The sequence below is a fragment of the Myiozetetes cayanensis genome, unplaced genomic scaffold, assembly GCF_022539395.1.
Source record: "Myiozetetes cayanensis isolate MyiCay16 unplaced genomic scaffold, myiCay2020 scf21, whole genome shotgun sequence".
In the NCBI taxonomy this organism is placed as follows: Eukaryota; Metazoa; Chordata; class Aves; order Passeriformes; family Tyrannidae; genus Myiozetetes; species Myiozetetes cayanensis.
This window is the reverse complement of record NW_026087423.1, coordinates 7,884,424-7,896,770: the sequence shown is the minus strand read 5'-3', so window position 1 is coordinate 7,896,770 and position 12,347 is coordinate 7,884,424. Positions and strand designations below refer to the sequence as shown.

Genomic DNA, 12,347 nt, shown 5'->3' with positions numbered 1-12,347 from the left:
CAAAGCATGTGTCATTCATCAGCCTGTACTGCAGCAAACCTCAACTCCACAGAGACCTCAGGTGAGCCTTTCCATTCCTTCTGAAGCCTAACAAGCATCTGCACAAGCAGAAAGGTCTGTGCAGACTGACAGAGCTGCAAATATAGCAGCTCTGGGAAGTGGGGACAGATCTGTTTTTTAAACAGTAACTGCTACAACACCCCTGTGTCCACAAAGACCTAGGAGTTTGTCTCTCAACCCTTCCAATTTCTACAATCTGGGCAGACACCACTCTTTCTCCAGTGGTGCATCTGAAGGTGCAGTGTCATGCTTGGCACAAATCTACTGGTGCTGCTCCCCATCTCACCCACCCCAAGCCTGCTGTTCCCTCCCCTGAACTCTGATGCAGCTGCAGGACGAGTTATCAGCTCCTGCCCCAAAGCTGCACAGCTCTGATAGCACTGGGAGCTGCCTGGCAGGCTCTGCTGGATGGTTCTTCACACACAACTGTATTCTCCTCTCTTCTCCATCCCATTCCCTTTCTTCCTGCTGCTTTTTCCCAATCCTTTTCCAGTCTCTACTGCCTGACTTGTGACTCAACCCAGTGAACACCTTCAGGAGTTCTCTTGCCCAAACTCCTCCAGCCCAGCAGAGAACAAATGCCACAATAACAATCCACAGTACTCCAGATACTGCACTGGGAAACCTGGATGCACTAAAACTTCCAAAACACAAATTCCTGCAGAAATTTAGTTTAGCTCAAGGGATCCCCAAAAGCCCTGCAGGCTCCTAAGGGGTAAGAAACTACAGAGATCCCAACAAACCTTATTCCAGGTGAGACTGACAACAACCCCTACTCCAGGAAGGCCTCTCAACAGAGAGCTTGTGAAGTGCCCCTTTCTTTGACTACATTTTTAAAGCACAGAAAGCCTTTCCAATCAAATATTTCCAAATTGTCTCCTTACTTGTCTGTGAAAGCCAAAAAACACTGAGGGTTAGACAATTTAGAGGTATTTGTCCCTGTCCCACTTTGGGCAGCAGGCAGTGACCATTCCCAAGACAAGGAGCACCATCTCCTCAGCCCAGGAGTTTAGACTCAGTTTTCACTGTGAATCCCAGGCTCATCTGACCCACGACCATGAAGATTTGGGTTTATTTACATGAACAGAAGGCCAGCAGTTCCTGTGTGCACTTCCATTCTTTTGAATCCTTGCTTATTTAATTACCCAGGAAGCAGAAAGCCCCTCATTGCTCTAATTTGAAGGTGTGATCAGAGACTGAGTTCCACTTTCAAGTGTCATTCCAAGATAACACGTTTTTGAGACAAAATGGAAAGCAGATTAATTTACCCACTATGAGTTATCAAGTTTTGCAGCCTCCCAGTTTATCTTGCTCCAAGTCTCTACAGCTTTATTTCAACTCTCCTCTCCAGTACTTAAGAGATTTACACTCCAAGATATTCCACCTAATAAAGTGAACTGAGGGACTGCTCAACCTGGAGCAGTCATTTTCTTCCAGAAAACGTCCATTCCTAGAAGCAGGAGCATATTTGTCCTTCAGTCTGCTCAAAATCCATAAAGATTGGATAAGGCAGAGCCCAGTTTGCATTAACATTAAAGTGAAGTTCACAGCAGACCCATTAGAAAACAGCTCTTTGTGTGATTTAAATTCCAAGCCCCATCCAGAACCTGGAACCTATCTGCATTTCAATGCTACACTCGCTCTGACATTATGCATCATCTCCTGGGGAAAGCAAAATTCCTTGGAAAAAAAAAAACACCAAACCTCTCACTCTTCAGTTTTAAATCAGGCAAGAACATCCACACAAGGTGAGGAGAGAAAGATCTCATTAAATGTCCTCTGTCCCTACACATCCCTAAGTCTCTGATAATGGGAATAAAACATGTTGCAATGACCACTGAGCTCCCAGAGAGAGTTGTTAATCAACCTGTAAATGTACACATACACAATTCCACCCCCCACACAAAGCTGTGCATTTGCTTCTATTCCTTATCCCAGCAAATCAGCAACAAAAGCATAAAATCCCTTCAAATTTGCTGCCCAAAAAGAGAGAAATCTGCACAGGAATTGAGCTGTCTGACTTCTGAGACTCTCAGGTTCCAGAAAAATAATTAGGGGCTTGGAGGTCACACAGTCAGAGTATGAAAACTGCCTGACTGTCTGTAAAATAATTTAATTTTGACAGTTTCAAGCCATGTCTTCAAGATTTTAAGACCTGCCTGCCACCCCACGAGGTTCTTCTGTATTTTGGAAAGCCTACAAGTCTACAAGTAGCAAAGCAGAAATTAAAAACACAAGTTGAGGATTTTTAAAGATCTTTTAGCTCTGTTTGCAGTAGTATTTTTAGAATATTTCTGTGAATGCATGTTTGGATACAGAAGTTAACTCAATATAGGCTTTGTATCTAAATCAACCCTGAAAAAGAATTTGTGTCTTCATAGATTCTTCTATAACATTTAACAGAGTAATTTAAAAAGATATTTACCCCCCAAAAAATCGACCTCCCCCAGAATCTACAAAATGGTTTGTAAAACCATCAAGGCTTTGCTTTCCAGACACCAAAGCCAAGTGGCCTCACAAAGGTTCTGCAATCCATTTAAAACATATTTGATAAACCTGAGATTTCAGGAGTTTTGCACTCATTAAGAATATGAACTTGAATTTTTGCATCCTGAAGCACCTACTTAGAAAAAAAAAAAAAAAACCTTGACTTATGATCTTATGACAACAAACAATTTGAAAAACAAATATACCTCTTCTGGCATAATTGGTATCCATATCCTTAAAATGCACCATAACAAAATCTGAAGACTTGAACAGGATACTCTCCAGAATGTCTTCACGTTTTGGCCCCAAACTGGACTCTGCAGTTTTCCGATGAGCAGCATCAACCACCAAATCACACTGGGGGACACACGGAAAGCCTCTGAATTAATGCACCATCAGCCACTCAGTCAATTCAGCTACTTGCAAAAAAACCAGGCATTTACAATCTGCTTGTGCAAGCAGTCGGAATGATTCGTAGTAAACATTCTAATTAAACACAATATTCACATTTTAATCAAACACTGATTAACGGGAGCTTTGAAAATAAGAGTCAAAATGTTAAAAAATTACCTTAGGACTGTAGGTTTTAAAAACTCCTTCATATATACCACCATTTTTCACCTGTACTTCACATTTGGATCCCTAGGACGCAAGAAAAATGAAAAATAAAACTTTCTACGAGGCAAATGACACTTCAGTGATTTCCTTAACCCGTATCCCTTACGTAAGTACATTGTGTAAAAAACCAGCTCAATTTTCAGTTAAATCTCCTCATCCAGCACCTGCCACTTTCTAGATGCACTGCTGTGCCCTGCAGCTGCAAACAGCTGGCTGTGTATGGGCTGCTCTGGAGGGATTTAAAGATCCTCACAGGAGCAGATTTGGTTCTCACAAGACTCTTGACCAGTTAAAGCAGAAAGAAGTTCTTGTTGGAAACCAAGATCTGTGCATGTGTGTGGGTACAAAGGAGGATAAAAGCTAAACCTGGACTCAAGGAGATGTGGGATTTAATTCTGGCATGTCAGGACTTCCTTTGGAATGTGGGAGAAAGGGTTCCAATCCCTGCACACAGACCCGTTTTATTTACCCACAACCCCTCCAAACCCAGAAAACTCAAAATATGACCAGTGCACCTAAGAAATCTGCTGTACCTCTGCAAATCAGAACCTCTCCCAGTCAAAAATACAGAATTACTGACATCAAGTTCAATCTTGGCAGAAAGAGCCTAAAATTTAATATTCACTCCATCCTATTACAACTGCTGGACCAGTTAACAATTCTCTGTCACTACAGGAACTTCCAAACACAAAGACTTACAACAACTGATGTGAGTATGTGAACCATTCTCATGTTTGCATAGATGCCATCGAAAGAAATCTGAAAAATAAGAAAGAAATCATGAAGACAGGAGCAAAACTTGCAACAATTCTAAAATTCAGGGCACCCAAAGCAATGCTGGCCTTTATATGAGTTCCTAGAAACACTGGTTCAAAGTCTTACTCAGGCAATATACATAGAATGCACATTTAATTGTTCTGACCAACTAAAGATCTAACACCCTTCCAAACAAGATAAAAATCCCACTCAATAAATAAGGAGATGTCACTCAATACTGAAATTCTCTGGCTCATGCACAGACTCGAGGGGTGTCAGCAGGGCTTTGTTTTCTGACATCCCTCTCTGCCTCAAGAACCATCATGAGCAAGGCACTCCAAGCGCTGCAGAAGTGAAAAGGTGCTTTTCAGGCTGCTGAACCACATCTTTTCATCTCCCAGCCCTGATTGCACCCATTAACAGGAGCCAAAGTCATCAAATCGTGGACTGCCAAACTGCTACAAACCCTGTTATTAAATTAGTGCAAAGTAATTCACTGCAGCACCAGGATCTCCCTGAGTGGGAGAGCTCACCAGGTACCAGCAGGACACATTCTCTGGTGAGGATGCCTGTGCTTTGTTGCAACCTCTGGTATCTCTCCCTGTCAACTCCGTGCCTGTGAAACAAGCAGGGACTTCACCACGTTCTGAGCTTTTCCACTGACAACACATCTTTTCAACTGTCAGCTCCTTAATCCACTTGCTGCTGTGTGCCAGCCACTTCCCTGGGCTGCAGAGACACCTCTGAGGACACTCCTGTGCTCAGCACAAGAAGAGCAACACTGGGTGATGCTCAGTGTTTGCATGTGGCCTTTTTTTCACCAGACTCCCTCAAAGCTTCTTTATTTTCACTTGAGTGCCTTGATATCTTCAATAAACATTAATGTAAGTTAAACTGTGGCCCTTTTAAACCTTCCTACTTCTGCTCCATTCCCCCAAATGAGCCATCTTTGAAAACCAGGCCGACAACAAATGGGCAAATATTTGATTGGTGCAGTTCAAAGATCCACATCTTTAGCTCTGATAAAATGATGTTCCACAAGTCAAGCCACACCTATACTTCAACCTTGAGAGTAACTAAAAGCATTGGGGGTAGGAGAATACTGAGTTAGCAATTTTATAGTAAAGCCAAACAAAATATTTTATATTTTATAGTTATATATCTTTTAGGTTTATGTATTATTATAGTTATTTTATATTTATATATTTATATTTAATTCAATGCTGTCTTAAACCTGTTTAAGGGACAAGCCAATGTCAGAATCTCCAGATAGGAACTAGTTCAAAAAGCACTGCCTTAAGCTAAATGGTATTCACATCTCCAACCAGAATTGCAGGAAAATGCAGAATATTTATGTAAGTGTAGTCAAAAGTTTAAGTGAACCTTCCCCCTTCACCCTCCCAGGAGACTTAAATGAATGCAAGATGCTACTTTTTAGAAAACTGTATCTCAGTTTAAAGTATCCAAAGGAAAAATACGGGGAGAACATTCCAGTATCTGCTATTCTTCTGTCTCTTAAGTTGTTTCCTCCTACCAGGAGTGGTACAATGAGGAGAAACCCCACACTTACCGTAGGCTGGGGTGGTCCTTTGCCACTGCTGCGGCCTCTGGAATTAAACACACACAGGGGATGTGATTAAAACAACTGCCCAAACTGCTGCATTTCTTACCACGTAAGAATTCCAAACCCCAGCTTAATACAGAGCTGAGAATGGGCTCAGGAAACCAGCATTCCCACAGAGCAGAACCTGACAATTACAGGCCCAGTGAGTTCATCCTCCAAATTCCTGACCTGCCAGCAAGTGCCTTTAGTAGGCAGGGGGTCACCTACAATAAATTAAAGGAGAAAATGAAGAAAATACCAAGCCTATGCCATTGTTCCAAATTCCAAACCTTACTGGCACACAAAACCAACCCTCAGTTCAGGCTCAATCCCTGCTTAGAACAGGGCCCTTCTCTGAGGCTCTGAACCTGTCACTGTGTCAGATGAAGGGCCACCCTAAGAACTGAGGAGCTCTGGCTGCAAGGCTCTACCTACAGGGCTTGTTTCCAACTGCCCAGCAAGATAAAGTCATTAAGTCTGTCCATCCCCCAAAAACACTGACTCCTTTCAATGCAAATCTCTGTGCAGCACTCAGAACACTTCCAAAAGCTTTTCCATTAACCTGGATGCTCGGGATACCCTGCAAACTGAGCTGGGTCAGTCTGTGCCCTCCACCTCAGCCAGCTGAGTCCCAAAACATCCCTGCAGCTGGGAAGTCCCCAACAGCTCCAGTTCTTCAGATCCACTGGTGTGGCTTAATTCTAAATTCTTTCCTTGTACCAAGAAGTCCCAGTTTCAAATACTTCTGATTTAGATTTATATAACAACTTCAGGAGTGCCCAGCGTAATGGGAGGCAAAATTAAGTCTTCTACTGACAAAAAAAAATCAATTTTTAAAATAGAACCACCTTACTGATGCACAACCATTTCGTTGAAGAGATACAAAGAATCATGCCCATGTTTCAAAATAACCAAAGAACACTGAAATCTAAATGCAGCTGAATGTCATGGAATCTCAGGATGGTTTGGGTTGGAAAGGACCTTAAAGGTGATCTCAATCCAAGCCCCTGCCATGGGCAGGGACATCTTCCACTAGACCAGGTTGCTCAGAGCTCTTGAACACCTTCACTGAATGTCAACTGCACCCAACTGCTTTTGAAAACACCAATCTACCCCTCAAAATAACATGCCCTTAAAAATAAGGCTCATGGGACAGTCAAGAAATCAAAGGAACTTCTCCCAGTGAGCATAAATAACCCTCCAATAAATTCTGCAGAAATAAAGGCCAGTAGAGAGCCATGAAAGGATTTAATGAAGAAAAAATGACAAACCACTAAACTATCACCTCACTCGTTTAAGAAAACAAGTTTCTGCAACAAAATGTGGCCTCAGAGCATCCCCCACATGGGTGATGTTTGCTGATGGCAGGACCTGCAGATCTGGGGGGTCCAGCAGGCATTTTCAGAATACTGCAGAATATTAATCTTACAGAAAAAAAAACAAATTCTAATGCAAATAACCTTTATTTAACTACCACCAGCCCGAACTGTCCACAGAAGCTTCACACCTTCGGGCTTGCTCTGGAGACAAGGAACTCTCAGCATTTCCTAAACCTGTCATTTGTTAAATGGCAACCTGGAATATCCTTTTTGCATAATATCCAGGGGAATGATCCCTCTGTTTCTGAGAGTCCTTTCACCAGCTGAGGAACCCCCAAATAAGAGGTTCAGTCCAGTTCTGACCTGTCCTTCTATGACAATCAAAGATGGAACCAGCACGGTCGCTGACGGAACTTGGCCAAAGTCAACCGATTTCCCCAGTTCCATCTGTTGGCCTCAAGGGTTTTAGATCCTCCTTCTCCATCAGCTACAAAAATGGCCAAGAGGGAAAGAGTTTGGTGTCTTTGCAATAGAAACCATCCCATTTGTAGTGACAAAGTATTCTTAGAACTTAAATAACTGGGTTGCCAGACTGGTCAGAAAGTTTGGAGCGTTCCCTCCAAACATCAGCCCAAATGTTCTGGATTTTCCATCTCTTACCACATTTCCAAAATTACTGTTCCTACCCACATTTCTCTAGGAAACAAACTGCCTGTGCACATCCACGATGGCAAGAGGTGCCAACTTCTACATCAGCCAAGGGTTAAGGTACCTGCAGAAATTCTTTATGTTCCCCTGATCTAAAGTATCCCTTTAAAGACCTGGCCTCATGTTCTCCAGCTTGTGTTAAACACAAACCATTGGAAAAGAAGGAAAGACACTCACCAAGACGAAAAAAATAAAGATATTCACCAATCCAATTCAACAATTGAGACAGAACTGTGTCTTCTCCTAACGCTGAGCCCATCAACTTGAGTTTCGTATTCCAATAGGCAAAGACTCAAGTTCAAACTACCCTTTGACACATCTTTGATGCACCAAATGAAAAAAAAAAAACACTTAAAACCTTTACAAAAGCAGAAAGCAAGTGGGTTTTGCCAGAAGTTTAACATAATTTAGAACAGGAGAGTAAAACTAAGAATGGGGGGAATCCAGAAGGGTCAGCAGTAATTTGTCTCTGCTGCCTAAAACCCCATTTTCATTACAGCAAGTATGGAAAATAATAAAAAAGAAAAATTTAAAAAAATGCACTTTGCATTGCAGAAATGTGGTTAAAGGGAAACCTGGGCAGTTTGGTAAACCCAACCTGGAAACCCTTTGCTTTGGGGTGGCAGAGACAGAAGATCAGAAGCTACAAAGTACCACCAAGCAACCACACTTAGCAGCCAACTCCTCCAGTCCAGCACTGACACCTGAAGAGTCAAAAGTCTCCAGCAGGGCCCAAACACTGCACAACAAATAATTTTCCCCAGCAGCAACTTGCACATTTTTTTTTTCTATTTTTATGAGCATTTCCTACCCTATTCCTCACATCCCTCCTCCTCCCTGTGTTTACATGCCAAGTGGAGCATTTGTATAAGCAAAACAACGTCACACGTTTCTATTTTCCCAGTTAAGTGAAAAGTAAGGCAAGGGAAACAAAGTCCTGGATGTGAAAGAAAGTCTCAGCTTTTCTCTCCAGCAGCATCTTCATTTTCAGACTAAGAAATAAATGCAAGCACCCTGCAATTAATGCCTAGAGCAGAAGTGCAGCTACAAAGAGTGTTGAATTCAGGAGTGAATGGATGTTTCTGGAGCACTGGTTGATATTACTGCAGCTTGGAAAGCAAATTTACAGGATATTCTGGAGAATTTTAGTGCAGAGAGCTGGGAAGGCTCTTCTTCTGAGGGAGAAAATCAGAAGTACAAGGTTTTATTTCAGTGCAGTGTTTGGCTGTATGAAGTCAAATGAATCGAAGCTGTCAATTAAGATTATGCAAGTCCTGCAGGTTTGTTTTCTGTAGTTTTTCCCCCCACTACTGACATCAATAATGTCAATCCCTGTCTCCACAAGAAATGACAGCTTCTGTAGCATCTGGATATGGAATAACCTGCCTTCAATCTGACCCAGTGCACACCAGTAACCTGTTGATGGGCTTAGTCATTGCAGAACCTTCTTCATCTGCACGGCTGTGAATCAGATGTTAAATTAAAAGTTACTCAAAATCAGGGATATAATATCATGCTGAAGTGCATTCCCAGGGATAAGGGAAGAGACCTGCAGGTTACCCAGGCATTTTGCTCAGCAGTTTTGCACAGTTGCACTAAAACCCACACAAAGATGTGAGAACAAACCAGAAACCCTCTGAATGGCACGTGTGATCAGCCCTTCCAGAACAGTCACTCCCATTATGTGCCAGTGCCTTGGCACTCAAATATTCCCAATTCCTTCAGTCTGAACAGGATTGACACCTCTCCTGCCCTTTTACTTAAGCTTATAAAAAAGGATGTCAAGGAAAAAAAAAGAAAATAAATGTCGGCAAAAAGCGTGCATGGCTCGTTTTTGAGACTTATCCATGGGATTATTTCAGTTTTAGCTTTTTTTAATGGGAAAAGCCATTTTTAAAGGGTAGTCATTTTGGGTCTTCTCAAATGACACCCAAGTCCAGCTAGGCAAGAAAGTTACCAAAATGAAAAATCCCTTCTGCCACAATTGTAACCAAAACCTGAGTCTTTGCCTTCAGACAAAATAACAGTGGGGAAAATTAATAACAAAAAAGGATGAAGGGCTTGGAGGAAGGCTGGGATGGATACAACTTCCAACCAGAGGGCAGCCAACCCTCCTGTGCTTGCATAAGGGCAGAACTCAACTCAGACACAAAAAGCAGATGTTAGATAACGTTGTGAGCAGCACAGGGAGCAGGTTTGGGAACCAGGTCCACACTTTCCCTAATTACAGTTCCTTGTGCTCTTGGCATCTCCCCTTCAGCCCATCTGCCACAGCAAACCCAGCATTTCACTTGGGGCCTCCTCATAAAAAACGTATTAATCCTTCTTTTTCTCTTGAACACCTTAAAGACACCTTAATTTCTGATTTCTTCCCCTTATGTAAAGGGAAAAATTAAGAGTATAATGAGAACCACTGGAGTGCCTTGTTTGTTCACATCAGGTTTTCCCTTTGCCAGGATGAAGCAGAGATGTCCATCACTGTGAACCCACGGAGACCAACACCCTCCACTCGTGATCAGAGGTGCAAGGACCAAAAACTCAGCCCAATTCTAAACTCCCAGCAGAAAATTAGGCCCAGGACAGCTAATTACCCATGAGCTTTCAGCCCAAACTAAGCTTTTAAAGGCAACTTAGGCATGAAAAGTATCAAATTTTTTTGTATTTAAGGTAAGAAAGGGAATGCTAGGGCTGCAGGGAAATGAGCTGCTGGGAGGAAAGCTCAGCAAAAACTGGGGATGTTTGAAGTTTCTATTAAATAATACAATGCATCAAACTGATATGAAGATGCAGGCCACCTGAATTTTGATTTTTCAAACAGAAAAGCCACTCAGCTTTTCATTTACAAGGACAGATTTGCGAAATGAACCATCTTTGAATTTGTATTCCCAAAAAGACAGGTATTCTCTTCAGGAAAGCAATAGGTTAAAGTTTTCTTAAGGTGTTTCATGGGGCTGTGATTTTACAGACCCTCCATTCAGAAATAATTTGAAAAATTAACAAAAAAGAGCGGGAAGACCTCTGAGAACATGTCAGTTGTTCAGGAGCCCCACTAGAACTCCCTAAGGAGTTCTGAGGTGGGATTTCTCCAGCAAAACTAAAAAGGCAACACTGGTAGGAGAAACCCAATGGCTTTGGGATTAAACTCGGGAGTGAAATTGAGGTTCAAATGCCCAAATCTATGGGGGCAAGTGCTCCCCATCAGACTGAATTCCCAAAAAAAAATGAGCTGTGGGTTTTGTTGCCCTTCACGTTAACCTCTACAGTGCCACTGCGTGCTGGCAGGGACAGAGCACAGCAGGCATCACATCCAACCCAATGCCACACATAAAACCCACCGAGTGGGTGCCCTGAGCTGCCGAGGGATTGTTGTTGTTATTTATTTTGTCCTTTTCAACCCTTCCAAAGCTCTTCTGCTTCCAGTTCCACGGGCTGGGAACAAAGTAAAACCCCATTCCCAGTGATGTCCAACAATGGGGCCACTGAAAATTCCCGTTTTGTTGCCAGGGCCCAAAACTGAGCGGGAATAAACGCCCAGCTGAGGAGGAAGACGAATAAAACTCGAAATGAAACTGCTCTGAGTGACTGTGACCTTCAGAACTGTTACCGTCCCGCTCTGATCGTTTGTTACGACCCCCAGAGCCCCGGAAAAAATTCACGGCACTACCAAGTTTATTATTTGAGGGAGAGGAAAATAGGTGTGGGTTTGTGTAGGTAATGCCATGGGAAGGAGTGGGATGGATCTTCCAGGGGCAGCGAGCGCGGGGCGGGAGGGGAGGCGAGGAGAGGGGGGGGAGCTCATCCTCTGCAGGATCCCTGCCCCAAAAATCCGGGAGAAGGCGAGGCCTCGGAGCCACCATCCAGCGGCGCGGCCTCGCCTGCCTTCCCGCGAGAATCTCACTGCGCTTCCCATTTAAAAAAAATAAATAATATTCATAAGAGATATTGAAAATAAGAACGATAAAAATAATAACGGAGATAGCGACAGAAACTACTAATAAAAAATAATTTCAAATAACAATACCTCCTAGATGTTTAAATAAATAAATACACACACACACACACACGCCCCGGGTGAGCCGAGGGCGCCGCGCCGCCATCGCGGGGCCCCGGATCGCCGCCCCCTTTTCCCCGCCCGGGCCGCCCCCGGCCCCGCCGCCATCGCCCGCGGCCCTTCCCGCGCCGGCCCCGGCACGTGCGGGCCCCGCGCCCCCCGCTCCCCCGCGCCGCCTCGGCAGGCGGGTCACGTCGGCGCCCCCGCCACGGAGCCTCCCCCGCCGTGCCCTCCCCGCGCCTGAAGGGCAACCCGGCCGCGGCCCGGCCTCGCCCCGCCACTGCGGAACCCCTCGGCGGGGCCGCGCCTGCCGCCATCGCGGCCCCCGCCCCGGCCCCGCCATGCTGCGGGCCCCGCGCCCCCGCACCGCCCGCACCGCCGCCGCCCATGGAGAGGCCGGTGCGGGGCGCGAGAGGTGTAGGGGGCGGCGGGGGCGGGCGAGCGGCGCCCGCGCCGGGGCCGCAGCGGGAGCCGGGGCCGGTCCCGCGGCACTGCGCACCCACCTGCCCATGTTCTGCCTGCCCGCGGCTGACGGGAGGCCGGGGCCGCCGCCGCCGCCGCCGGGGGGCTTGCGGTTGTTGCCGGCGGGCTGCGCCGCCGCCGCCGCTTGCTTGAGGGACATGGCGAGGCAGGAGGGGAGGGGTCGCGCCGGGGGTCGCGCCGGGCTGTGGGTGCGCTCGGCCGGTGCGCGCTGCGCTGGCGGGGCCGGGCGCCGCTGGCTCGGCCGGTTGCTCCCAAACAGTGC

General features: G+C 45.2%; 1 protein-coding gene across 16 annotated transcripts in view; it reads right to left on the bottom strand.

Annotated features, from left to right (window-relative positions):
• The window catches only part of ATXN2 (ataxin 2), a 51,015-nt gene extending 38,668 nt beyond the window's left edge, over window positions 1–12,347 (bottom strand). For 6 of the 16 annotated variants that reach the window (XM_050318549.1, XM_050318551.1, XM_050318548.1 and 3 more), the window contains exons 1-5: window positions 12,106–12,345; window positions 5,492–5,528; window positions 3,865–3,924; window positions 3,118–3,189; window positions 2,754–2,904 (exon numbers count right to left, since the gene is read on the bottom strand). In XM_050318549.1, the coding sequence (XP_050174506.1) occupies window positions 2,754–2,904; window positions 3,118–3,189; window positions 3,865–3,924; window positions 5,492–5,528; window positions 12,106–12,224 (439 nt within the window). In that variant the 5' untranslated portion in view covers window positions 12,225–12,345. Of the gene's footprint in view, window positions 1–2,753; window positions 2,905–3,117; window positions 3,190–3,864; window positions 3,925–5,491; window positions 5,529–12,105 lie in introns of all 16 variants that reach the window. The other 10 variants (XM_050318564.1, XM_050318553.1, XM_050318555.1 and 7 more) reach the window with 3 other exon arrangements.